General features: G+C 36.4%; 1 protein-coding gene across 1 annotated transcript; it reads left to right on the top strand.

The window, feature by feature from the left end:
• Window positions 1-651: 651 nt before the first annotated feature.
• Window positions 652-21,223, top strand: DTHD1 (death domain containing 1). Its single transcript, XM_055698394.1, has 10 exons — window positions 652-950; window positions 3,806-4,708; window positions 5,207-5,537; window positions 6,224-6,403; window positions 7,240-7,481; window positions 9,466-9,630; window positions 10,213-10,502; window positions 11,797-12,041; window positions 20,262-20,319; window positions 20,913-21,223. The coding sequence occupies exons 1-10, from the start codon at window positions 652-654 to the stop codon at window positions 21,200-21,202; spliced, it is 3,003 nt and encodes a 1,000-aa protein (XP_055554369.1). The 3' UTR covers window positions 21,203-21,223.
• The last annotated feature ends 6,204 nt before the right edge of the window (window positions 21,224-27,427 follow it).

The raw sequence follows: 27,427 nt of genomic DNA, 5'->3' as shown, positions 1-27,427 counted from the left end.
AACACTGCAAGTTTCCTCAGATGTCTATTACTAATAACTATTTTTGCTAATCACAGAATTACATTTGTCAATTCTTGTCTTGCTGAAACCTACGTATAGCTCAAGTACATCACCTAGACTGCACAGCATCTTGGACCTGTCCCACCTATTTCACATATCTTTACAAGAAATGAAATACGGTTGTCAGAAAACGGCATCAAGTGACCTACAGCATTTAATGTTAGCTTGCAGTGAAACCATTTCCTCATTGTTGGTGACTATGTAATTATGAATTCACAATTAAGCTTGAGTTCATGGGTGCTGATCATTTACAGCCACTGAAGTGAAGCTCAGAGCTCCTAAGTCACTGCAACGCAACAGGTTTACATAACCTCCCTTAAAGGTACATGGTGTGCAGAGGCATCTCTTGGCAATCCTTGCCTGTAGTTACAGGACAGCCACTCCTCTCTGTCACCTAGTAACTTTTTAATAGTCAACATCAACTCAGAGTTTCTGGGCTAGACTTTGATTTGTCAGTGTATGGAATACAGTACTTTTTAAAATGCTCTTTGGCTACAAAAACTAAATGGTGTAGTAGTCTTTACCAAGGACAACACTGTGTGGAAGTATTTGAGCAGAAAAGAAATTATAGTAGTATATTCTGAACATAGCATGGAAATGGCTGAAGGTAAGATTACAACTGCAGACAAATCAGGCCAGCTCCTGGAAAAAAATTGGCAACTGAACTCGCTAGTGAGAGATGTGCTTCTGAAAAGTGATCTGGATAATGAGGGTATCATGGAGTACACACTTAGACTGATGTCTTTAACAAAACAGCTGAGCAGATCTCTCAGCCAGCATCTGGAGAATGTTACGGCAAGTATTCAAGACACCTGGCAGTTGCTGAGTGCTTTGCACGACAAATACAAGGAATTGACTGCAAGTCCAGGCAAGTATGGAGGGACTTACCTGTAAGCAGAATGGACTGGGTATACTGGATGCTAAGTTCTACTGTGTGATGATACTGGGGGACCTTACTTTTGATTTTTTAGTATTTCAGTACTTGGTAATTTGTTAAACCAAATTCATATTTTGAGAATATCACACTGTTTTTTAGTCTGTTACATAAGGTTCAATATGAGACTCATAATTCTCATGATGTGAGGAAAAAAATATATATAAAATAAAATTAACGAAAAGGATTTTTTTCAAAGTTTTATGTATATTATACTTCAGTGGGTTTATCTTGGCTAGACACTAGATGCCCACCCAGCAACTTACTCCCCTTCCTCAACAGGACAGGTGGAGAAAATAAGATGGGAAACCTCATGGGTCAATATAAATACAGGAAAATCACTTACCATTACCATCATGGACAAAATAGACTTGACTTAGGGGAAAAAAAATAATTTCATTTCTTTCCAATTGAAATAGATCTGGATAGTAAAAAACAAAGGGAAAAAATTCAAACCCCACCTTTCCCCCACCCCTCCTTTTTTTCCAGGCTCACCTTTGTTCCTTCGTTCCTACCTCCTCTAGCAGGGAAATGGGGCAGCAGTCAATCAATCCCTAACAGCTCTGCTCTGCCACTCACTCCTCACACTGTTTCATGCAGCACTGTGGATCCTTCCCACAGGTCCTGTCAGGAAAAGCTGGGCTCTCCACGAGCTGCAGTTCCTTCAGGGAATGCCTGCCTGCTCCAGTGAGGGTCTCCACAGGCTGCAAAGCAGATACCTGCTCCAGCCTGGTCTCCGTGGGCTGCAAGGGAACCTCTGCTCCATGCCTGGAGCACCTCCCCTTTCTTCTCCTCTGACTTTGGGTGTTCACAGGGCTGTTTCTCGCACTTTTTTTCCTCAGTCCTCACTGTTCTTCAGTATTCTTGCCCTTTCTTAAGTATCTGCTCACAGAGGCAGCACCAGCTTTGCTGACAGGCTCAAGTCAGTCCTGCAGGCAGTAGGACCATTGCGGAGCTGGCTGGAACCAGCTGTGTGCAGCGTGGGCATGCACCACGGAGCCTGCCCCTGCAGCCCCCTGTGCCAGCACCCTGCCAGCAGACCCATATCGAGTCTACAGGCCTCTACAAGTAACAACGTTAAAAAGATGACAATAAAAGTGATAAGGACTGCTGCCATCTTAGTACAGAAAGCAAAGTGTTAGAAAAGAGATGGTGGTGGTGGTGGTAACTTAAAAGAAGGCTTATTTTGAGGTTAACCTTGTAACAGAATGCAAAAAGTGTCTTTCCTTGGGTAGTGTGAAGTTACAAGGCCATGTCTTTGCTTGGCTTTAAGCACTGCAGTATTAGAAAAGTCACATTCACAGTGCAGGAAAAGGCCATTGTTCTGAATGACCCCATTATCTTCAAATTCGATTTTAGGGAAGCTTAAAGAGCTGTATGATTGGGTTTGGGTTGGTTTTTTTTGTTTCGGTTTTTTTTTCAGAGAATGCAAAATTCAGGGAGGAAACAGGTTAATTTTGGTAGTTTTGCCGAAGCTTGAACTTTGCTTTATAGTGAAGCTGGGAAGTGGTCTTTTACAACCTCTTATGCAAATGAACCTATGTCATTTCCAGTCCTTTTGTTTCATATTTCTCAGTCTTGTTAAGCTATTTAGAAGTTCTTCTCACTATTGCAAAAGTGTCCCTGGCAAAACAGCAGTACCTTAGAATAAACTTACGTTGTTTTTTGAACTACCAGTGGAAAAATATTTTAAAAATGTGATTGCTCCCCCCACAAATGTAGTCAAAATCCAATAACAAGCCATTTGGGAACTGGGAAATCATTACAAAGGAATAATTTTTAGACTAAATTCAACCAAAAAAACCACACCAACCTTTATTCTGAACTGTACTCTTTGTAGGTTTAGATTAATCAGTTGCAAATAGGGATAAAAGTGAAGGGCCTGTCCAGATCGTATAACATGACACATTGATGAAACAGTATACTGTGTTTTCCTTCTGTGCCATTTTCTTATTTCTACTGACCCTCACTGGATTTAGCCTGCAAAACAAAGCTTTCCTGGATCTCATGCAGCAAACAGAAATAAAAAAGCAATTTTCCAAGGGGTTTGAAATATACATAACTAATGAAGACATGGGTCCAGTTTCAGAGATTGACAGTGTATGGTGAGGGGAGAGCTGAAAGTGATGCATCTGAAATCCTTGAAGGTAGTATCTGGAAGGATTCCTAAGAAAGGTGTTAGATAAAAAAAAACGAGGGATCACAAAATAGGTTAAAGATAAAACCTTACATGAATGGCACATAGTGATTGTGTGCTTTTTGTGCATCATTCTTCACCAAGTGTTTTCAGTTATATGCGCAAGCAACTTCCACCATTCCTATAATAGGTACAGATACAAACTGCTGAACTTCAGTATTATATATGTGCTGGTGTTTTGATATTATCCTCAATTCTCTGTAGCAAAAATTCAAAGCTGCTGAGCATGTTTAATATTGAGCCCATGCATGACAGCTTTGTTAAGACATCCATGTGTTAGAATCTTGTAGCATTCAATTTTAGGAAATATATATAATTATTGTTTAATTTTTAAGCTCTTCCTAAATGGATTTGACTATTATGTCCAAATTTCATGCTTTAGATGGATTGTCATTAAGCATTTAGCTGGTGTCTGATCATTAGAAAGGTGGTCATTAAAGTTGCCACAATAGTACTTTGACAAATACACAGTTGTACTTGGACAAGGACACAAAAATACTTGTCATTCAATGCAGTTCTTCAGAAATTGACTCAAATTGAATAGCAATAAATGCAAAAACACTAAATGAAAGCCAGGAAATAAATTGTGCTTCATGTATTGAATTGCACTACAGAATTAGGCAGAATTCATTAGGTACGTGTGTAAGAGCTTTCACATTTTTGGCTAGCTTTCTTAGCAAAATTCAATTGTTTACCTATTTTTTTGCCTTAGAGTACAATGGAACTGTAGATTATCTGCATGAAGTGAAGGCTTATTTGATCAATACAGTCTCACATCTTCAAGTGGCAGAAAATAAACTTTATGCTGCTCACTGCAGAGAAGATGATTCTCAGATCCAGACTGCTCAAAATGCTTCTAGAGAAACAGTGCATTGTTCTGAAGGAGAAGCAACAGACTCTGTGCAAACATCTTCTAGTCCCAGTCAGCAATGCCAAAGAACTCCTTCCTTGAACAAGATGGAAAATCAAAATATTAATCAAATCCAGCCAAGTGAAACTGTAACAGTGGTAAAAGACATTGTTGCATCATTAGTTGAAAATATATCTGCTCAAGAACAGGACATTGGCAGCGAACCTCCAATGAAAAAAGAACACAGTGAACACAGACTACTAATGAGCTCTGTTACAGAGAAAAAAGAGTGCAGTGGAAAGGATAAACGTCATGGAGGTAGCTCTGTTACTGAAAAGTCGCCAGAATCAACTTTTCAAGATGCTCATACGAGCAGTGGGGAAGGCATTCTATCTGGGACAGCGGAAGACATTTATGACAGGGCTGTCACAAAACTTCTTGAACAGGAAAAAAATTCAGTAGTCAAAGACTCTTCAGAACAGGTCAAAAGTGAAGAACGTAGACTCACAAAGCAAATGGAAGACAGTAAAATGGAAACAAATCATGAGATTATTAGGAATGACCTAATTACCTTCACAGCTTCAGAACAAACATGTGATCTTACTGCTGTGAATCTTTCTATGAATGATTCAGAAGTACAGAAATCTAGGCACTGGATGAGCAAAGAGTAAGCATGTATTCTTTTCAGAAACAGATGTACATAAATATTGCTTATTAGCACACTTACCAACATCTGCGGCCCAGAAACTCAATATGCATGTATTGAACAGCTGCTGGTCATGCACTTGATAGCAGTTTACAACTTAAGCATGCAATGAAGATCTTCCATTTGGTCTAAAGTAAACTGTAACTTTCTATTTGATTGCATTTTTTTTGACAGTGAGGGACTGAGTCACACCCAGTAAAGTCAGTAACTCCCAAACAGTTGGAAATCAGTAGGAAATTACCCCAATTAGTCAGTTTTATAATAATTTGTAAGCTGTTCTGAAACAAGCTCAACATAAGCATTTTCATGATTTTCCCATCTATTCATAAACATATATTTTTATGAATGATATGCTTATGCTAGTGTAGCACATCGCTATAGTAAATTATTTAATTAAAAATACAAGATGCCACCCCACCCAAAATACAAAGAATAATATTTTATATTCTTCTTCTGCAGATTTCTAGTGGAAGAGAGTGGTAAAAGTAAATGTGAAGTAGCTTGTTTTATTAAAGCCCCATCAACTGCTCTGGAGAATCTGAAGTGTAAGATAGTCAATGACACTAGTTCCTTGGTGGTGGATGATTCTGAGGAGCTGGTCAGCAATGTCATCAGTATTGAATGCTCTGATTATGAGAAAACAATCCCTTTCCCTATCAACATTGCAATCCCATTTACTTCATGCTTCAGAGGAAGTTATCGGGAGATTATGGTGAAGTTGACTGATGTGAACTTTCAATCACACTACTTAACTCCTATTTCTTTGGAGGGATACCAAGGAAAACATAAGGTTGGTAACCTCTCATCTACACATTGTAAAAACATCATTCCAGGTTCCCATTTAAGCCTCTGTGGAGTTAGACAAGTGAAGTTGTCATTATTAAGCCATATTGCCCACTACGTGGGGTTAAACTGAGCTTTTGTTCCTAGTTTCTCAAGAACTAATTATCTTTGAAACCTAGTATTTAACAAGGTCTTTTTTTTTTTTTTTTTTTCACTTGTAATGTTAAGGCTAGTTCTTAATCCCACAATACTAATGACTGAGTAATGGTTCATGACTTTTTCAATCAAGTATAATATGATTCAGTATTTGTTAAAAGTAAAAACTTAAGGGGAATTATTTTGCATTCAGATCACAGGGAAGTAACAAAATTCTGCATGTATGAGTCCAAACTCCATCTCAAAGAAACATAGGATGGTTCTTTTTTCAAATGCAGAATTGCATTGGGACAGATTCATCACCCAGTTTACGAGCTTGTTTCATTTTATCCCAGTCATACCCTGGAATATTAATGACATCATATGATAACTAGAGATCATCAGATACCTGGGCACCCAAGTGGCAATAATATTCAGTTTATTTTCATTTCACACCTTACTCTGTGAATACTGTTGTCTTCTCAAAATGTTTATCTGCTGTGGAACACAGCTTCCTTTTCCTCCAGTGTACTCTAACTCCACATTTACTTTACACAGGAAACATTTGCGGAAGTGAAAATTTATCAGCTGGGTGTTTTTTCTGTGTTGTCATGCTTAAAGAAAGAAACATTTACTGTTCCAAAGGTAGGACTTTCAAAAAAGCTGAGCATGGATTGTAGAATCTCTTTCTGTTACCATCCAGAAACATTCAGTTCTCCAGCACCCATGCAGTTAAAGGTGAGCTTGAAATATGCAATACTTGTTCTATAAGTCTGTTATCTGATCAGTTCTGAAGCAAGAATGCCAATAATGTTAAAGGGCAACCTGTTCCATTATTCAGTCTATGAAAAGTGGTTGCAGCTCCACATCCTGTACACACAGCAAATGGTTTCCTGCCAACTTTGTTTAAACCACATAATATCATCAGTAGTCAACAACATCTCTACCTCAAAAGAAAAACCACCTACCTTTCTTTGATACACTTCAGAAAATATAGTTGTTTTCAATAATGACATAAGCATCAACGCCAGACTTCAACTGCTTGGCCCAGTGTTCAAGCTAATGGAGCAATTTTTCTCACCTGACCTTCATTATTGGTACTAGGCAGTACAACAGAAGGTTTTGTCACCTCTTAATCTTAGGCTGAGAATAATTTCAAAATTTTCTTCAGTTATACTGTGTTTCTCCCTTACTCCACAAAAACATCGATTCTAAGGTACGGAGAAGGTAAAATTAACAGTGAAAAAAAATACAGATTCAAAAAATCTTAGAAAATTATCAAAATCTGAGGAAGCCCAGGAGTTTCAAAACTTGAACTCCAAGCAGGAACAAAACAATCAAAATTTTTAAGTCAGCAAAGGTTCCAGTTTTTGATGACTCTAAAGCACTTGGTTATGCATTGTATAAAGTGTTGATACTTTTGTAGGGTTGTTCCTTGGGTTACAGAGAGGGGCTTAATGCTTCTGTGATAGTCTGATCCAATTCCAAAAGAGAAATCAAGTTGTAAAAGAACAAGCATGTATGAAAAGATTTATTAATTTAAAAACTATTGAACAATTGCTTTCCATATTTAGATTCAGCCAGTTGAACCATCATTGGTTTCAGCATTGAAAGCAAGATACGATATGTACCACTCAGTGGTATCCACTAGTGCACTGGTTTATGTCCAGCATCCTTCAGCCCAACCGTTCAACAGATCTGTCACTATTACTCTACCCTGTCCTCCAAACCCAGAAAAAAAGAGGCAAGATGAGACAGAACATGCAAGAGCCATTAGTGCCACAGTAAAACGGGTTGCTACAGTATGCCATCCTCGGTAAGAACAATTTCACTACAAATTTTCAAAACATCAAAATTAATTAATTTTACCAACTTCTGATTAAATTTTTTTTGTATTAAAAATACATTAGTTCCTTAATAGTCTGCTATACTTAAGAAACAGTGTTAGAGCAAATCTGCACAATTCTCATGCTACAGCTTCACCAAGAAATTCACATAGCATTTGATGCATAATCTTCAAATATGCTGACCACTATATTTCTAGCAGAAGCCAGGATGAAAAATGCCTGTATTTTCTTCAGCAAGAAACATTCGGCCACTTTCACCAGAACCAAACACTGAACACAGAGAATAATCATGTCTCAAAGCTGCTGTGATCATTTTACAAGTCGGTGGTTTGGCTACCCTGGCCTTTGAATTTTCTGATCTCTACTTCTACACATTCTAATGGCTACCTGAATCAAAACGTATGGCACAATGGTTTGGAGTAGGTCAGTTTTGTGGTAAGTGCTGCATTAGATAAAGTCCCAGATTTTCCCAAAGCACTCACTACAAAGTTTCTAAATCTTAGGCCTTTTGTTTTTAAAAGCGTTAAAACATGGGGACTTCTAAAAATTTTGGTGGAAAAAAAGGCCAAAGCTGACCTCATTTGTTTTGAAAGTCAGCAAAATTAAAGATATTTTTACCATCTCGTGCAGGAAAAACAATGATCTGAACTTACCATTTGATTGTTGTCATTCCAGTTCTGCTACCATGGGCAACTCCAGGTTCAGGGAGGCTTAGTGGGATTTCTTGGTAGGGACTAGCTCTGTGGTGCCTCTGCTTTACATCATTAAAGACTTAGCTTAATCCTACTGTGCTAAACATTTATCTTTTTCAAAATTCATCTATATGCCAAGATTATGATTTTTTTGGAAATAAGCACGGTACAGATGGAGAAGGCAGACAATGTTCTAGCCTTCCATTTCTGAAAAACTTCTCAGATTATGCTTTTAAGAGCTCCACGCTCAGGCTGGTCTCTTAGACTAGACATCCATCTTAATCACAAACTTCAGGTTTGGGAAGGTTGCCCACGTTAGTCTATAGGAGATTCAGATTTCATCTCCTGCACCAGAAGCATTTAATAGCGTGGCAGCACCCTTGCAGCATCTGTCTGTTCTTAATGCCAGTCTAAAAGGCACTTCAGACTCACAATCAAAGCACATTCATGAAAAGACCATCACTCTATTGCTTATTTCTATACAAATTCCTTAGAAATGATGTCAATATTTTCCTCTGTGCATAGGCTGATGCTGTATGCTTGAGAAAAGCTTAGGCTGTCCTGTCTGAAGTATTTTCATTTTTTGATTGTACATAGGGTGTATGCTTGAGGTGAATGGGTTATTCACATCCAGTTTTAAAAAAAACCCGAGAGGTGTGTGTAAGAGCTATGGACTTCTGTAAAAAAGCACTTCACGTTTCATTTATTAGGATAAATTAGCCAGAGAATGTCATGCCATAGTTGCTTGATTCTGAGTGTGATATCAAAGTAATCACCTGATTTGAAGAGAAGATTCTTTTATTTTCTCTCTTGAAAGATATAGTGGATAGCAGTCACGTCTTATTTTCTAAAATCCTTTGGGATCATTGAACAATATTTACTTCTGGAAGAAAAGGTGGGTTGGTGTTCTTCCTCCCCAATACCTACTTCTAAAGAATCTAAATCTTGATGAATGGCTCAAAACCAATCCATAATAATTACCGTACATAATAGATTAAGCTAGATTCATTTAGAAAGAAACCTGTCTTTTTTCCTTTCTTCCCTCTTTGTAGAGGATTGGGGAGTTGTGGGGCAGAGGCAGATCACTCTTAGCAATTGCATCACCTTACAGTTCCAGATGCAGATTTTTCAGCAAGGTGGGAAAAACACACGTAGTCATCAAGAAAAGCAGAAGGGAAAGCAGAGCTACAAATAAAAGTTAACTCCTTCTGCAGGATCTATTTTTCATTATATTTTTTCCTGTAATTCCTTGGCTTTCCAGGGCTGTGGGTGCTTCTGTGAGAAAAAATGGGGAGAATCCCAGTGATACTTTGAAATTATTAGGTCACAGAAACAAAGAAGAGGGGTGGAAGGTGTTCGATGATGTTATTGTCCAGAATGCACGGAATGGGCTGGTATCATTTGAACTAAATGAGCATTTAGAAAGGTAACGTATAAATAATTTAATACAATTCTATTTACTAAAATATTTACTTCCAAGAATATGGATCAATGGAAATCAGTAGAGTTAAGACATCATCCACTATTAATTATTAGCTTGCCAGCATCTCTTTCTTCCACTTTGCAGTATAAGTTCATTTAGTTATTACTCTTAACTACAGAAAATATAAATTTGTTTAAATATCTTTTCCTATAGACTGTACACAATGTAATATATACCAAACCTGAAAGAGGATATGCAGATATTAATCTTACTTTGAAAATGTGATTTAGCTCTCTAACTACAAAACCATAATATTTTTTGGAACTTATTAGGAAATATTCCTTTACTTTCATCTAAAATTCATGTTATTTGAATTAATTGGTAGAGAGTCAATATACTCTACATTACAGAAACAGGCAAATTTCCATCCTTTCATATCTTGGAAATGAGAATAAAAAGGAGGTAGCAAAAGGTCTGTTGGACACTGAGCCCGGTATTATTTTGCATAATAAACTGTTAGCAGTTGATAAAATTATTTCAGATAGAGCTATTTATTTTCTTGCTTTTTTATTTTCTTTAATACAGCTTTGTGGTCATTCGCCTTTCGCTCCTCTTGGAAAACACATATCTTCTCCTCTTTGCTCAGGCTCTAGAAAAAGGTCTTTGTAGCACAATGGCTAATGTGATACTGTATCGGAAAAGAGAAAACCCATACAAAATAGTAGTTTTGCTATCTGCATCCAAAGAACTGGCCGGTGAACTTCAAAAACTCCATGAAGGGGGCTACTTTGGTCCCCCAGAACCTACGCAGCAGTTCCCATTAAGAGAAGGAGAGCAGGTTCATTTTAGATTTAGAGGAAATATTTTTGCTTCAGGTAAGCAATAATTCATGCATGGGGGTGAACACTAACAATTACCTCAGCTATTCAGAAATACTGTATGGGAGCGTAAGTAGATTGTGGTTGATCACAGCACATTTAGTTATTTCAGTGTTTTATTTCTTGTAATTAAGCGCATAGAACTACATGGGAAACTGCTACAACTGAAAAATAAAATGTACTAGTTTAACAAGATCCCGAGCAACCTGCTTTAGGTGACCCTGCTTTGAACAAGGGGGTTCAACAAGATGATCTTCAGAGATCTCTTCCAACCTCTGCCATTCTGTGAAACTTGGTCCTCAGAAACAGCTGATATTTTATCTCTTATTTCAAAAGGGCAGGTTTCCATCATTGGCTTTTTAACATAAAGAACATTTGATAGCAATTAAAAAGATTCCAGACAAAAAAGAAACACTCCGATATTTTATCTGTGTAATTTCACTTAAGGTGAGGAAGATCAAACATTGAAATCCAGGGCAAAATGTTTCTTTTTGCGAGTTGCACTATGAATTGAGGTGATGATAGAGTTGTTCTGCTGTTTCAATCAGCAGCCTCAAAAATTCCATGCAGTGGGTGCCGCCATTCAGGGATTTGCTTAAAGAGAAAAGAGGTAAGAAGCCTCAAAAACATTTTCACCCCAAATTATGTATAGACTATTCTGTCAGTTTTGGAAAGAACATGTAAGTATATATTTGGGTCTCTGAACATTTTTTACATAAAGTCTCCAACTGAAAATTTCATTTACCCTAAAGAAAGGATTATTCTTCAAAAAGAGAAGTCTACAGCCCCCAAGGAATGCCTGCTCATATATGCAAAGGTAGCATATATAGATGTATCAATTAAAACGGAACTACAATGCCTAAAGTTGCACGTAAATCTCTGCCTCAATTAATTTTGTCATTACAGATAGACACATATCCACCCTGAATAACCAGAAAGCATATACTTGTAATTCTATTCGCAACACCATTTTATTTTTATTTCTCTGTGTTACATACTTCATTCCCTTCAGTGTTCCTTACTTTTCAACTTGTAGCACAGCCTTCACTGCTTATTCCTTATGCCAACAATTCAAGGGCTTAGAAAAATCATGAAATTATAAAGACATTTGAACTACTGAAGCAGACTGGCAGGAATGTTTGAACATCAGATGTTCAATGTAAAATAATAACAGTGATAAAGAACAGCTGAATTATGTGAATAACTATTTGACTGACCCTAATGAATTGCTTTAAATGCACACATCTAAATACTGTGTAATTTTTTTATTTTTTTTTTTTATGGACTCCAGAGAATGGAAAAGATTTTGGAAAAGTCTACAGGCTAATTTTTCATTCACAAAGAAAACCCAGGCTGGAGCTCCAAATTAAAGAAGTGGATGAATTCGGTAACCACAGTTCACCTCATTACAAAGGAACAGCAGTGTTTTATAAAATTACCAGAGAGATGATAACAAAGAAATGGGAACAGCCATTGCCATATGGTGAATATCGACACCAATCTCCGCTGTGTAAATTAGCACTAACATTACCAAAGGTGGGTTTCTCACTTGATAATGTTAGAGATCTTTTCCTTTTTCCCTTACCACATATTTATTAGGCAAGAGGATTTTGGTATGATTTAGGTCTTACAGATACACACGGATCTCTGATGGAGCAGTTCTGGTCCATCAGCAATGTACAAACATCTCAGAATTTCTCTTAGCAGGTGGGAGGGACCCTCATCAAGCATGAAGATGGAAAAGAAATGTTTAGCAGAAGTTTTTCATCCTTTTGCTCTCCCTAAATAGTATGGCCCTAAGAAATTATGACTTAAGTTTCACAAGGTGTATATTTCCTGTATCGTTGTCTTGGGAATGCAGAATTGCAAAACGTAAAAGCATTAGATGGTTCATGTAACTTTTCTTTCTCCTATCACGCCTGATAAGGCTCCACAATACAGCCACATGGGCATTTATCTCCATCTCTGGTGAAAGCCATTGCTGCATAAATTAATCTTTAATATTCCTGCAATGAAATCTCTTTGTAATCTTTTCAAAGTTGCCTAGGTATCAGCCCCCTATGTTGTACAGAATTCTGCCACTAGACTACTGCTATCAAATTTACATACATTTTAATATCAAAATATGTACCGTAACTCTTGGTCTAAATATCCAGTGACAAGCAGTAGCATCTCTCTCTTTTTGATTTTAATTGACTTCACCCTTCATTAAGCTGTCACCTGCAAATACATCTTTTATTTCATAAGCATACCTCTTGATTTCTCTCTCATCTCCATTCTCCCAATTAAAAATTAAGAATAAGTAACAACTGCAGATCTTAAGAGGATATTTCTTTCGGTGACAATCTCTGTATAAAATGTAAGGGTTTTTTTTTTTTAAAATCACATGCTTTCAAACACTTTGCTTTTCCACAGGGTGAGCATTCCAAGTGCAGTATTCACAGAGAGGGAAATACAAACTCTTGAGGTCCAGTGAGATGATTTAAAAAAATATATATAAAAAAATCTGCAGCATACCCTAGGCATCAGCTAGTCCTCTTCCATCCACCTGCCTAGCTTCCATCCTGTTGTTCCACTTGATTTAATCTTACTCATAAGAAGAATAAGACTTAAATGATTGAACTACATTTGTATTAAACGACAAAGGTACTTATCAAGTGTCTTAGATTTGGGTTGGTATATATGGTCTATTACTATACATGTTAGTCCTTAAAAGTTCTATTCAGACTTTTCAGGACATAAATTTCTGACTACCCCTTTTCTCCTACTAAATTTGAGGCCACGTTCCCTCTTTTTTCAGTGAGGCCCAGATCCTGAAGTCTGGGAAGTCTGTATAAGTGTGTGAGGATATATATTATATGTGGCTACACAATAGCACCCAGCCTACTCATGTAAATGGAAATAAACGAAAGAGCTATATAACATGATTATTGCTGGTAAATTAGAAATTAAATCATACCCTAGGAACAAATAGTGATAGCCTTTGGGAATATTTTCTTTACATCTATTTTTTGAGTAGTGGCTCTACTTTCATCTGAACCAGTTCAAGCATAGAGCACCTAAGTCTGATGCACAAAAGGTCTGCTTAGAGAGACAGAATTATTGTACCACTTCAGAAAAGAAGTGCCACAGCATCTTGCAAATTATTTTTCTTTTGCTTCTGGTAAATATATTTTAGGAGGTCCATTTCAAAGGAGTCACAATCTTCATTAAATGCAAATATTAGGAAAAAAAGCAATCAAAATGCTTGAAAACATTTGCATGTTGATAACTTTTTCATGATGTGATTTGTATTTTCCAACATGGACTGAAATACTAATCTATAGAATGAAGAACAGCATCAAAATAAAATCTTCCCCTATGTTGCAAGTCATCTTAGTACAAAAAATGTTATATTTTGCTATAGTTGATGAACCCTACTTTATGATTTATCTTCCTTCCATGCAGTGTAATAATTTAAAATTGATAATACCTAAATTAAGGGGGTTTTAATAGAGAAGAAATATTCATTAATAATTTAGCTAGTTCAATTTTAATCTTTTTGAAGAATTATAAAACAGCAATGACGCTGATTATTAGACTTTCATGACTAATTAGTAAGTTAAATACAACATAGCTTACTATTGGTATATAAATACACAAGGCAAAAGGGAATTTCACCCACACTACTATCTAATGATATGTAACACTCATTAACACAAAATAACAACATTGTTCACTCTTTTGCTCTTCATACCTTCTTCTAGCCAAGTAAAGAATTCCATACTGAACAAACTCACAGAAATTTTAAAAACAAAAAAAAAAATGTTCTCTTTCGGCTTGTTTGCTGGCTGAAAGATAAGAGAAAGTAGGAAAAAGCAGCTGGTTTTCCCAAGGGAAGATGGTTACTAGCAAAGTCCTACACAGATCCACACTTAACATATTCATCAGAAATTTTTGAATAATTAAGTGAAATGTCTGATGACATTATGAAATGTCATCAGAGTACTAAAGCTATCTGAAGAATCACAGAATATTGAACTAGAAAATAAACTAGGTAATTTAGGTTCAATAAGTGATTTTATACTGATAGACTCTAAATTACCTATTACCACTCAAAAAAAATTAAAAATCTTAATTATGTTGCTTTCTGAAAACTTCCAGAGCATTCAGCAGAGAATAAAAATATAAGCAGAAACTTCCAAATTATTAGAGAACAAAACCGAAAACAAGACTATGCCATATATCTATGAGGCGCTCACATCATGACTGTACTCTTCAGTTGTGGCCACAGAACTCAGAAAGAGGATTTGAAAGAAAGGGAAGGAAAGGTATCAGAAGCACATAGTGGTTCTAGGTGGAGAGACAGTACATTGATAATGCTTCAGGCAGTTTTGACAGAAGTGGAAATATCATATGCACATATTAATATTATAGAGAAACTGAAAAAGGGACTGTTATATCCCCTTTATCAGGATATAAGAACAATGATGTTGGTAAGTGCAGGTGCAACCAGTAATATAAAATAACGTACTTTTTACACATAGAAATAATCAGAACATGAACTTATTTTCCCAGGATATTTGCAGCAGTTAAAAATGTGTTTGAGTTAGAAAAGAAATTGACTGAAAGGCAGAACCATCTATTAAACACAATGATTCAGATGCAATTTAATGACAGAGCAATGAAATGGAAATTCTAATTACTTAATGTATCTTATTGTATGTTCTAAAATTATTAACAGTGATGAAAGCACTGACAATAAAAATCAACGTAACTTTTATCCTGGTTTTACTATCCACGATTTGGTCAATATACATGAATCAGATATATTTTCACATTTAGGTGAGCTTTCTAATGAATAAAAGAAATGGAAGGAAATAGTTAAAACTGGGTGAGAAAACACAGTTAGGGAGACATTTACTGCCCTAATTATACAACTGCACTAGCCATCTGTGAAACACAACTTCTATTTACCACTTCATTAAAGTACAAGTATATATAGTAAAGTACATATAACATGAACAGAGACTGGCACTGTCCATAGTTAGTCATATGCTGATGCTATTAATATATATTGCCAAAGCACCAAATACATCTGACCAAATTCACGTGCATAGACACACACTCAAGTGATGATCCTTCAATTTTGCTAGTTTCTATCACATGTATACTGCTACAGTACAATGATTAAGCTGCCACAAATCTCTCAAGCATATCAAAACATGACTCTTAGCATTCATATCTGACTCATTGATAATTCTGGGTTGTTTATAGTATTGTGCACACCGACACAGCTGCTTGCAGAATTCCAGTTGTCACAGTACTCTCCAAACTACCAAGCTGCAACAAGGTTTTTTACCATGTCATACCAGCATACTCTTCATATCAGTCTCTCTGCTGCCTTCTCATCTCGCCTCATCCAGGGCATGTGTTCTCTTTTCTTCTGCTTCTTTTTCCCTCTGCTTCTTCCTCGGCTGCTCTCTCTTCATTGACTCCCAACCACTTAACCAGCCACAGCTGCACCTTATCTACATTGGCCAACCCACCACCCCTGAAGCCAACCCCCAGTTGTATATTATCAATGCTAATTAACCCAGCTGCATTCCTCTACACTTCCTCTTTTTTTTTTTAAAGATTTCATACCTTATGTTTTTAACAGTCATTACAACCCTTTTACAAATAAATTTTTCATACAGTCCTCTATAACTCCTCTACAAATCCCCCCCTTTTTTTTTTTTCTTTTTAATATTTCATACCTCATGTTTTTTACCAACCATCACAAACTTTTTACAAATAAACTTTTCGTACAGTTTGGACAACTTGTCCCTGAATTCCTTCTTCACTTTTATCTTGGGCTTTTCAGCTTCTGCAGGTTGATCACCTTTCTTAGCACCTGGGATTTTGTTTTCTTCAGAGGGGGGTTGTGATGAACTTATAGTGCCTTGTCCTTTCACCTCTCGGGTCACACTGGACAGTAACCTGAGTGAGCTTTCAGCAGCAGCAGATCTAGAATACAGTGCTAACACATCATTCTGTGTACTGAAAAACTTCTTAACATCCTTGTGGTGGCCCATTTCTTCTTCAACTGGAGACACCTTCAATGAGCACATAAACACTGGCAAGAATACCACCAGGCTGAGCAACAGCAGCAACAGTGGGAGCCGCACGCTGCACCGCACTGCTCCCATGCCTTCCTCTGGCACGGCCATCGCCACTGTCTGGCCAGACCTGCTCTGGACCCGCCACCACTGTGGGCTACTGCCACGTCTGGCCGTGTACTCCACCACTATCACCCATTACCCTCAGTCTCTTAACTCCACAGCAGTCAGGCTTTCTTCTTTTTAACCCCAAAGGCTCACCTTTCCCGGTATCTGATCCAGATCCCCAGGCTCTTCCCACCTATCCCAACGTGATCTGGATCACAGGCTATCCCCACCTGTCTCCGCTACATTGAGTCACTGCCATTACTGTTTCAAACATCCCCCAGCACAGCCTCACTGCTGTCACTGCCCATTACACTCAGTCTCATAATCTGAAGGACCTCACACAGGGCACCAATTGTCACTGCGCTCTCCAAACTAGCCAACTGCAACAAGGTCTTTTACCATCTCATACCAGCATACTCTTCATGCTAGTCCCTCTACTGCCTTCTCATCCCACCTCATCCAGGGCATGTGTTCTCTCTTCTTTTGCTTCTTCCTCAGCTGCTCTCTCTTCATTGGCTCTCAACCACTTAACAGAACCAGCCACAGCTGCACCTTATCTAAATCAGCCAACCCACAGCTGTATATTATCAATGCTAATTAACCCAGCTGCATTCCTCTACATCACAGTAAGACGCTCATGTCTTAATAGTTGACTCTAAGTTGTAGCATTGTTGATGGACTTCTCAGTTGCTCCCAGTATGCTGGGGGAAGCATTTCATATGGGAATAAAATCTCTAAACCAGCAGTAAATGTAGGGCAAGAACAGAAACAACTATTTATATTTCTACTATGCTGTTGAGTTAACAAATATCTTAAGTTTAGTTTAACCACGTTAACAGATTAGTTTTAGTATACACGAGGTCAGACACTCAGTGTTGCCAGTAACAATAGAAATTTTCTTAGCGAAATGAAATTGTTGGTGCTTTTTTGGCCTTCCCCCCTGCCCCCCCCCCCCCCCCCCCCCCCCCGGTAAAGTTAGAACCATCATCCACGAATCCACAATGTCTGGTTTTGGCTGTGACAAAACACATTGAATCTTTTTAAGGCAACCATTCTGACTACATTTTCACTTTTTTCTGTAAAATTGCCACCTAAATTTCCCTTGAATTGTGGAGAGAAAACAGTAACAATGTAGATTATAGACACTTTTTATATGTACGTGTCCACGTTATCCACTCTCTTACAAATATATTTCTGACAGTGGTCAAAGCAGTGTTTGTTTACATTGTATGTAACCTTTCACATCAGGTTTTAGTTTAAATATGACTTGTACAGAAGTAAGCTGATCTTCACTAATGATTCCTATTTGTGGAGTTTTCATTTCCTTAGCATTGGAAAACACCGGCTGGTCAAATCTGTTATTTTCAACACAAGTTAAATACAGTGAATTAGGTTATGATGTCAAGTATGTGTGTGCATATCAGTAATATTTCTACTGATTTCAAAGCAGTTGTATTGATATGAAACTGCGTTAAAGAGTTTAAAAGGTTCATTTCTCCTTTTCTGCCTGTCCTGTTTGATATGCTACTAGAGTCTGGTCATGTCTGAGAAGTCCATTTGACAGGGCACCGCAGTATTACTGCCTGAAATCAGAATGCTTTGCAAAAAGAGATTGTTGTAATACATACAAGCATTATCAAATTACTATTTTACTGAAGCTTTATGTCTAGTGACTGTCTAACAGCAAAATAACATGTGATCCTCTGCTTCAGAAAGTCAGTCACTTAGCTAATTGAAGCACCTTCCAGACTAGAAAACTGCTTTGACTGCTGAGTATTTTACTTTTGCTGTGAACAAGAACAGTAGGACCACATGCCAGTGCAGCTGAACCATGGGTGAATTTAGTGCTTCACCAGAGATATTTGATATTTCAAGGCCGATTTAATGTTTTAGATCTAATGCATTTTATATTATTACACTATTTCTAGACAATACTCATTTTCAATTCTTACCATTTTTTACTACTATTTTAGCATTAAGTACCATAAAGTCGTTCAGATTAAAGTCAATGCATGGGTAATAGAGTTCATCTAGAATAACTTTGAAAATCTCATACAGACCTTTGAGGAGCTAAATTCTCATTAATGAATGAATATAAATTTAAATATAAATGCATAATCAAACGAAGCCAAACAAATCTGTCTTGGAAGGAAAATAATGCCCCCTTGTGGAAAAGCTTTATATTCCCTTTATTTCGAGGGATTTTTTTAGCCGTGTTATGCTATCTTCACACTAGGGCGGGCCCAGTGACAGAATTGCTGCATAAGCACTTAAGACGAGGCACATTCAGCTCTCAAGATGAGCACAGCACAGGATGGTTCTGCACTGCCAAGCAGTGTGTGTGTGCGTCCTGTGCACACTGAGCCCCCCTACCAAGATGTGCAGGCCTGATGAAAAGGTGTTCAGTTCACAGGTGAATAAGAAACAGTTATGATTATATCGATCTTTTGGATGTGTAGCTCAGTACATATGAAATACTCCAAATACTGAACAATATATAAAGTCTGTGTTATAAAACTATTTAAGATAAGCTCAGCAAGGCTCTGGCAAACTATGCCCAGCAGGAAAAGGAGAATAATTTATCCAGTCAGAGTTTCATGCTTTTAATTCATAAATGGAAAACAGAAGCTCAGTGAATAAACCTGGAGCAAGCCTCACAGAGAAAGCTGTGCATAAACAGCCATAAACATGAATGTGCATGAGGAAAGTAACATGGCCACTAAAAGAGGACAATTACAACTTTTAACAAAAAGAGTTGCTGAATGTCAAATTAATCTCTTCTTGTGCTCAGTGCTTATGGAAGTAATTTCTTATTCTATGTGGAGTAGGAAACAACAGTAAAGCCCACAAGAATTTTCTCTTTCTCAGTCATAGGGAAAAAGGACAAAGTATTCTGAATATTTATATTATATATCCATATATTATATTGATTATTATATTTAATAATCCAGTGCCTAGAGGAAGAAATAGGAAAAATTCTATACTTTCTAATGGAGCTTGTCTTTTGAATTCTGATCTTTAGTGATTTTTAATTAAAAGTTGAAATATGTAAAATGAATAATTATGGCTATAAACAGTAAGATTTCTAGACCTAACAAAAACTACTGTATACCTAGAAAGTCTCATTTTTCCTGAAACAGTACGATATGCACACAATTATAGTAACAACACAGAGACAGCAAGGCAAAGTTAATGCAGTATTCAAAATTAGAATCCACTTCATATACAAGGATTCCATACAGATTTTCTGTATGCTCACATTTATACACCACTCATGACATAATGCTACTGATCAAACATTTGTAAAATTGCATAAATTATAAGCATTTTAATAAAAGATTAAATAAACATCCATTTGGTATAAACAGACTTAGTTTCATTATTTTAATAACTGTATACTGATTTATGCCTGCTGATGGTGTTAATTGGTTTTCAATAATGACACAAATCTGCTATGTAGGAAGAGCCAATCTCAAATGCTGATTTACTGCAATCCACTCCCATATCCTATGCCTCATCCCTTACTCATTTAGTAATTTTGCTTTCCTCAACACAATATCTTTGATAGCAAGAAAAGTTGATCAACCGTCCAAGAAGCACAAAAAGAATTTCTTCTGATTCACCAGGTAAGAACACATACCTAAAATATTAATATAAATAAAAATTATAGTTATATTTGCTATTATTTTTTTTTAAATGCCAAGATATGTTTCAGCTGTAACTGACATTTTTAAATGCCATGTTCAAGAACCAAAGTAGTTAATGTATTAAAAGGTATTCAAGGAAAAAAGAAAGTGATCTGCTCACTGGGAAATTCAAATAAAGATAATATGGTGGTGGGGTGCTTGAACAACGTATAATTTTCTGTATAAGGAGATTCAGTTCATACTGGAAAGCTTCAGTATAACTGATTTATCAGTTATAGGAATTGCCCAAACCCTTTTATTTTATTGCTAGCTTTTCCCATGCAGTTCCAAAAGATTATTGCTGAATCTGTTCTTAATTGACTTCATGTTGTGGTGCAGTTACCAAAAATTGAATTAGAAACAAGAAGAGATGGTATTTCCATTAAAGTTAAAAAAAAAAAACCAAACAAACAACAAAACATAATTAGTTGGGGTGTTCATTCACTAAACCTTCAGCTTTAGAAAGCTTTGCAAAAGAAAGAATTACATAGCAGAAGAATAATGTTCTTAATCTATTTATTTTTACCTTTCAGAGGCCATATGGGACAACTTGCTATATTGGCTTGCAGAAGAGCTTGCAGAAGATAATACATCATTGCTTGCTTTGTGCTTACCTGTTCGGCGGAGCGTACTTCAGCTTGTTAGGCTGAAGTGCCCTGATAATTTAACACACCAGATCTATGAGCTGCTCTGCTGCTGGAAAAAGACCCTTCCAAGGTCAGCTGATAAACACCAGCTCCTGTCTCACTATTTGCGGAAGAGTGGCAGAAGTGATCTTTCAGAAGAACTTAGGTTTAAGTGGCAAAATAAAGTGTTCACTTGACAGAATCACTGGCAACTAACAGCCCAGTTTATCTTCTTTCCTGTTGAAAGGTGTGAATATTTCTGTGATATCTTTGGATGCACAAGTGACAGTGATACCAGTCAGGGATAAACCTGCTTATTTCATGTGTTACTTTGCAACTCCAAATATAATAGCAATGTCCTTGCTTGGTAAAAGTAAACATTTCTTCTGTGGAAAAATGAGACATTGAAAATACAGGTATGAAGAATTATAGACTGGTCTGCATATGAAGATCTAATCTGTTTCCAGAATTTACCCGGTTATGTTGCCTTACTTTAATCTATCATGGTCATGGGTTTTTTTCAGGTTACCATTAAATGTGGAAAAACGAGTATTTCTTCATGTAAGTTTTAGAATGTATTGCTTTGAAATTTTTTTCGTTATACCGAGTTCTTATATTGAGGGTACAGATAATAAACCAGATGTATTTGTGCCATTCCTTAGCCATGTGTTTTAACATCTAAACATTAGTTTCTTTCCAGAATGCCAAGTTTGACCAACCTAACTTTTTAAAGTCAGAGCAATAGCAGGTTTGGACTTTTATAACTGTGTTTCTGCTGAGATAATATGCTAATTTGCAGTCTTCTGTTACTTGCTGCTACATTGCAATTCACTGCATACAACACACCCAGAATTTCTCTAAGTACTTAACTGACTTTTCTGTTAAAGGCCCAAAGTAGCTGGCAAGAGCTAGTGAATCACAGTTCTGGGAGAAAGCTGACTGCTTGGTATTTACGTACATAACTATCAATTTGTGATTACGCAGCTGTCACATCCATGCAATTTCCCTCATGCTCCAACAATGTGCAATAGATGAAGCTCTTTCATCAAGTCCACCTGTACATAGTTATTTTTTACTGTTATTCTTCTGGATTCAATGAACCAATTATTTTCCCCTTTCACACACACACACCCCCCCACATACACCCTTAATAATATAATACAAATTTTAATTATTGATCTAAATCTAGAAGTTATTAATCTAGAATTTATTAGTATTTAGACTATTTAGAAATCTTGTATGTCTTCCTGGCAAATCTTACTTGTGATACATATTGTTAGTCTGGATATTTTATTTTCATATATTGAATATTCCTGAATCACAACTAAAATTGAGAAAATTGCCTTGCAAAAGAAAATATAAATAGGAATAACATTGATTAGTTTGAATTATCTAGTCAGCAATGTCTCATTCTGTAGGATTATACTTTTTTAATTGTAAAACAGAATATATGAGGAATTTGACCACTTCACTGTGATATAACCATCCTTTCCTTTTTTATTTTTTTTTCTATAAATAAAGATGTTCTTTGAATGTAAACTGGCTTCTTATTAGTGGAAAACTTTATCACACTTTTCACAGTGCTCTAACACATCTTCACATCTTCAGATCTTTTGTCATCAGTGCCTTCTCTTTGGGAATGATGGCTCAGCAGATACTATCAGAATGTATGCATATTATGATCATGCTTCAATGCATGATGGCACTACAGATAGTACTGGATATATTGCCACAAACTGGACTTCATTTTTATATCTAAATTAAAAGTATTAAAATACTTTTTTTTAAAAATACAACTACCAAAATTCTGCCACAAGATGGCCTCTGTGTCTAACAAAACCATAAAACCTGTATTTCACATGCTGAAAAATATGTGAATAAAACACTACTAAAAACTAAAGCCATTTATAAAGACCTGGATACTCCACTATACATTATCATTAACATTAGTGAAAAGCAGCAAGAACTGTGGGCATTTCAGTAGCAATTATACAACGGGAACAACTGTGTTCAGCCTCCTCTTCCTAGGAATTTGAGATTATTTTTTAAATTAATTGGATGGTAAAAATATATTAATTCTGCTTATGTTAAAAGGTCATTTTTATTAGTAGCAAACACTAATCAAGAGACTAAATAAACCATATAGTTTATTAAGTTTGGGAAAAGACTAATAAGGCAGATTAAAAAATTAACAACAGTTTTTAATATAAAAATTCATGTTCTCCTCTGAGGAGGTAACCTTTAGACCTGCTAGTTATTTTTCTCTTCTTGCAGTAACTTTCACTTACAGTCTGAAACTAGCAACTAGTCTTGCTGTGGCCCACTAAAACTGAGCGCTTGCTGATGATGTGCTTTTCCTCTGTTCCTCTCCCTCCTCATCTCCCACCAATTCTGCCTTGTCCTGGGGCTTTCCCTGCTAGCTGTTCTAGGTAGCCTTCACAGCTTTTGTTCCCACTTTTTTGTTATTTCATCTCTTGGAAGGGCATGGGTAGCATCGAGCACAGACTTTCTCAGCTCACTAAAGAAAAACATATTTAAAACACACATTTTAACAAAAAATTATATACACAACACAGGCAAAACAAACATGCTTATGCTTGCCCACTTTGTTTCTTTTGCTCTACCGGAAGGCCACAGAGTCATAGAATCATTTAGGTTGAAAAAGGCCTTTAAGATCATTGAGTCCAACCATTAAGTACCTTCTTTGACTAGGTCTCCCTGAACCCAGGGACTCCTGGCAGGAAAAGGGAATATGGGATGTTTCTCTTCATGTTAGGTCTCAGCCAACAGGTTTGTATACAGATACAATTTTTTATCCTAATTTGTTTTTCAGAGAAGAGATTCTTCCCCCTCTAAAGTTCATAGGCTGTAATCAAAACCTTCAAACAAGACAGGTTTCAGACCAAAATGTGGCCTTCTGTTCAACAGTGCAATGCCAGCAGCAGCAATGAGACCCCAAAATGTAGATTTTTATGGCTAAAGTAAATCAAAATCAAGATGTAGCAGAATCTAAAGAGACCTTGTCAAAAAGGGAGGAGCAGGGAGATATCACTAAGGTGGCTCTCAAGCCTTATGGAAGGAAGAATATCTGACTACTCTGCTTCTTTCCGAATAGCAAATATCAGTCACAGGCTGGTATGACTGAATTATTGCTGTGGAACATCCAATTTCTTATCTAGAATCAAAGCTGTCATTTGCCTTTCATTCAATCAAATATTGTTTCCTAAATGAAAGGGTTCTCTCAGTGAGATTTAGACTCACTGAACTGCAATCAAAAGGTAGGAAAGAAGTAGGTCTGTATGGGACAAATCTGCTTCTGTGCTGTGTTACTAGCTGTAAAAATAGGCTGGACTGAGAGCAAAACTATTGCTTAGAATGGGTATGTTTTCTATACCTAAATAAAAGGTGACGTTGTATATTTCTGCTAAACACTGAAGGCAACTGAACAGAAAGAGAGCTAAGATAGGAAGTGAATTGCTCATAAAGAAATCACCTAGACAACTGTAATTTGGCAGACTGAATACAGAAGCTAATTATTTAAACGCTGGACAGTTAAACAGAAAAGCAAGAAAAACATGTATTCCTTTTGTGGCGTTGTTACAGAATGGGTTGCCAACTGTCTCTGAGATTGACAAAGTGCAAAGGTATAAAGCAAACTCTGCATATTCAACATTTAGCATACAAATTCTCTTAGGGAGATAGAGCTCAGTAAGCAGGATCAGTAAGCTGTTGAATACAACAGATGGGTTTAATTAAAAAAAATTATGATGGCATTTAATCAATATCTCACCCAAGCCCCTTGCAAAAATGAGTTATTTTATCCTTTCAATAGTCCTGGAAGAGGTACTGTTTTCATAGAAATAACTATCTGTGGCAATCTCCAAGCACAAGAGTCTCACCTGAAAAACTCCCAAGTGAATTGGAGGAGAGCTCACATGCAGAGCTGTGGGGGAACGCCAGTAAGGGGTCTTTTCAGCAATTCTCAACGACTCATTTCAGTGAGCTGGTCTTAAGCGCAGTGAGCTAAACCCCTGAAAGGGCAGAGGCACTCAGGAACCTGGCATAAAATAGCCCAGCCAAAATCACTCCTTTCTTTCCATACAATCTCTACACTTTACCTTAAGACACAACAAAAAGTCATTGAGCATCTCTGATTCAGCTCAGAAAAGTTGTCAAACAAAGAAATGCATTATCTGCAGTTCCTCTGGTCCTAAGTAGAAGGGCTTGAACATATGTCTGAATACTGCACACCAGGTACCAGTCTGTTCTGAGGCTCCTTCAGAGTCTCCTTTTTCATGAAGATGCTAGAATATATTCTCTAATGGCTTTGCCTATCCATTAGCTATGCAGTAGAAACAAGGTCCTTGCATGATGCTCTAAAGAAATACTTAGGAGGTCTCCTAATAATTCTACACAACATAGATGTTTGGAAAAGCACAAACACACCTATTTCAGCTGATCTGAAACTGAGTTGAATCATATAATACACAATGAACTTTAAGGAGCTGAAAAAAAATTTAATGGAAAGTTTCCCTATGTATAGACTTGCTTTGTCCTCAGAAAAGAAGAATCATTATTATGATTAAAATAAGAATCATTACTAGAGAAATTCTAAAATAGAAAGTGCAACTTTATGTTTGATTCTTCATATTGTATTTCATTTTCTCCCAGGAAACACTCAAAAGCCTTTCTCACTCATTACAACATAATCTACAGAAAAAAATAAAAATAAAATAAAATAAACCCCCCTCCCAAAAACCCAATTCACTTTTTGGAACACCCAGTATCGTTACAAGAGTCTGATGAACTGAAAAATATTGCCTTAATACTTCTATTACTTAATTAAAATCTTATTTTAATAAAAATTCATTTCTACTCTGGCAATTTGAAGAGCTCCCATTGTTAATAGACTCATATGAAAACAATTTTCTCATATACTATTAGAGGTTAACAAAAGACTTATTATGAATTAGTGATCTACTGTAACATTGTAATAAATCATAGTAAAGCTTGCAAGAATAGAAAAGTAGAGTCCATGTTTCATCCTTTCTCCCTGAACAATGAAAGTATGATAAATATAAGAAAAATTATTCTATTATAGAGTATGCAAGTGCAAGACTTTGTCCTTATCTCTAGCCAAAGTGAAACACAACCCTTCATCATTACTATGGTAACCCTATTCTTAGTCTTTCAAAAAAATTCACATGCTTTTGAACTCCCCATTACATATATAAATTCTTTATGTCACAGTGGATATACACCCCTGATGGAAGATTTTCCAAATCCATATGCAGGGTCTTAGATGCCTAGATCTCACTGACCTTTTTTATCCATTGAGCACCTACCACATCGTTGTTACCATTAAGAACTTTTGTGCTGTAGCTTTCCAAATGAAAAAATTGTGGCTCTTCAACTTGTTAAAATATTTCAAAATCCATACATAATCTTTATCATCATTGCACGCTATTTTGGAGTCCAGTTTTGATACTATCACTTCCAGAAATGTTATCACCTATTTTAATTTTGGCCTTAGGTCAGATTATAACCAGAGCAGACTAATTACATATCAGAATCTGAAAGAACTTAATAGAACTGGAAGGACTCCAGACATGATTATTATTATTCAATGCCAGCTTTCTACTGCAAGTGCCAATTTCACCAGCAGACGATGCAGAAGAGCTTCTACAAAGATATTATTTCTAGTATCTTCAAACTTGAAAGCAACATATAATAACTCACTTCGGTAAGACAATGGAATAGAAATTCCTGAAAGATTGCATTACTTACTTGTTTCTTCATGAGTTACTCCCTTGCAGAGTATTTTGAGGTGAAGGCATGCAAACAATCTAAACTGCAGATATAATGCAATCAGAAATAGGAATGCTTTCTTTTAAGTGTTAAGAGTAATACTTTGTTAAGGTCCATGCCTGTGCCTGAGGAGTTAAGGAAAGGAATAAAAAAAAGGTTGAAGTGGTATAGAATCAAATGTTAAAAAATATTTTGGAGTATTTTGTTTCTAGAAAGAAAGAGGGAAGTATTCTGTACTGAAGAAACTCATCATCAGAAGAGGTTCGTGTTTCATATATTTTCAAACATTTTTAAAAACTAGTAACCTTTTCGAGGTAAATGAATAGTTACTAATGGAGATAGCCAATTTATGTTCTCCATGTTTGGTGTTGGTTTTTTTTTTTCTTATGGAGTTTTGACAAAATGTCATTCCTCAGGGAAAACAAGATGCTACAAAAAAATCTGGAAGTTTTTCTGAGAACATCTGTCAAGTGTTAAGCTGATACAATGAAAGATTTTATAGTACTTCTAAAACTAAATCCAAATGATTTCAAAAATACTTTAGCTCATCCCTCTGTTTACACATACAGAAACTCCTAAAAGTCTTAGATTTTTCTCAGTCTGCAAGTAAAACA

Source organism: Falco cherrug, chromosome 1 (assembly GCF_023634085.1).
Source record: "Falco cherrug isolate bFalChe1 chromosome 1, bFalChe1.pri, whole genome shotgun sequence".
NCBI lineage: Eukaryota > Metazoa > Chordata > Aves > Falconiformes > Falconidae > Falco > Falco cherrug.
Note: the sequence above shows the minus strand (reverse complement) of the source record. Positions and strands in the feature narration are given on the sequence as shown.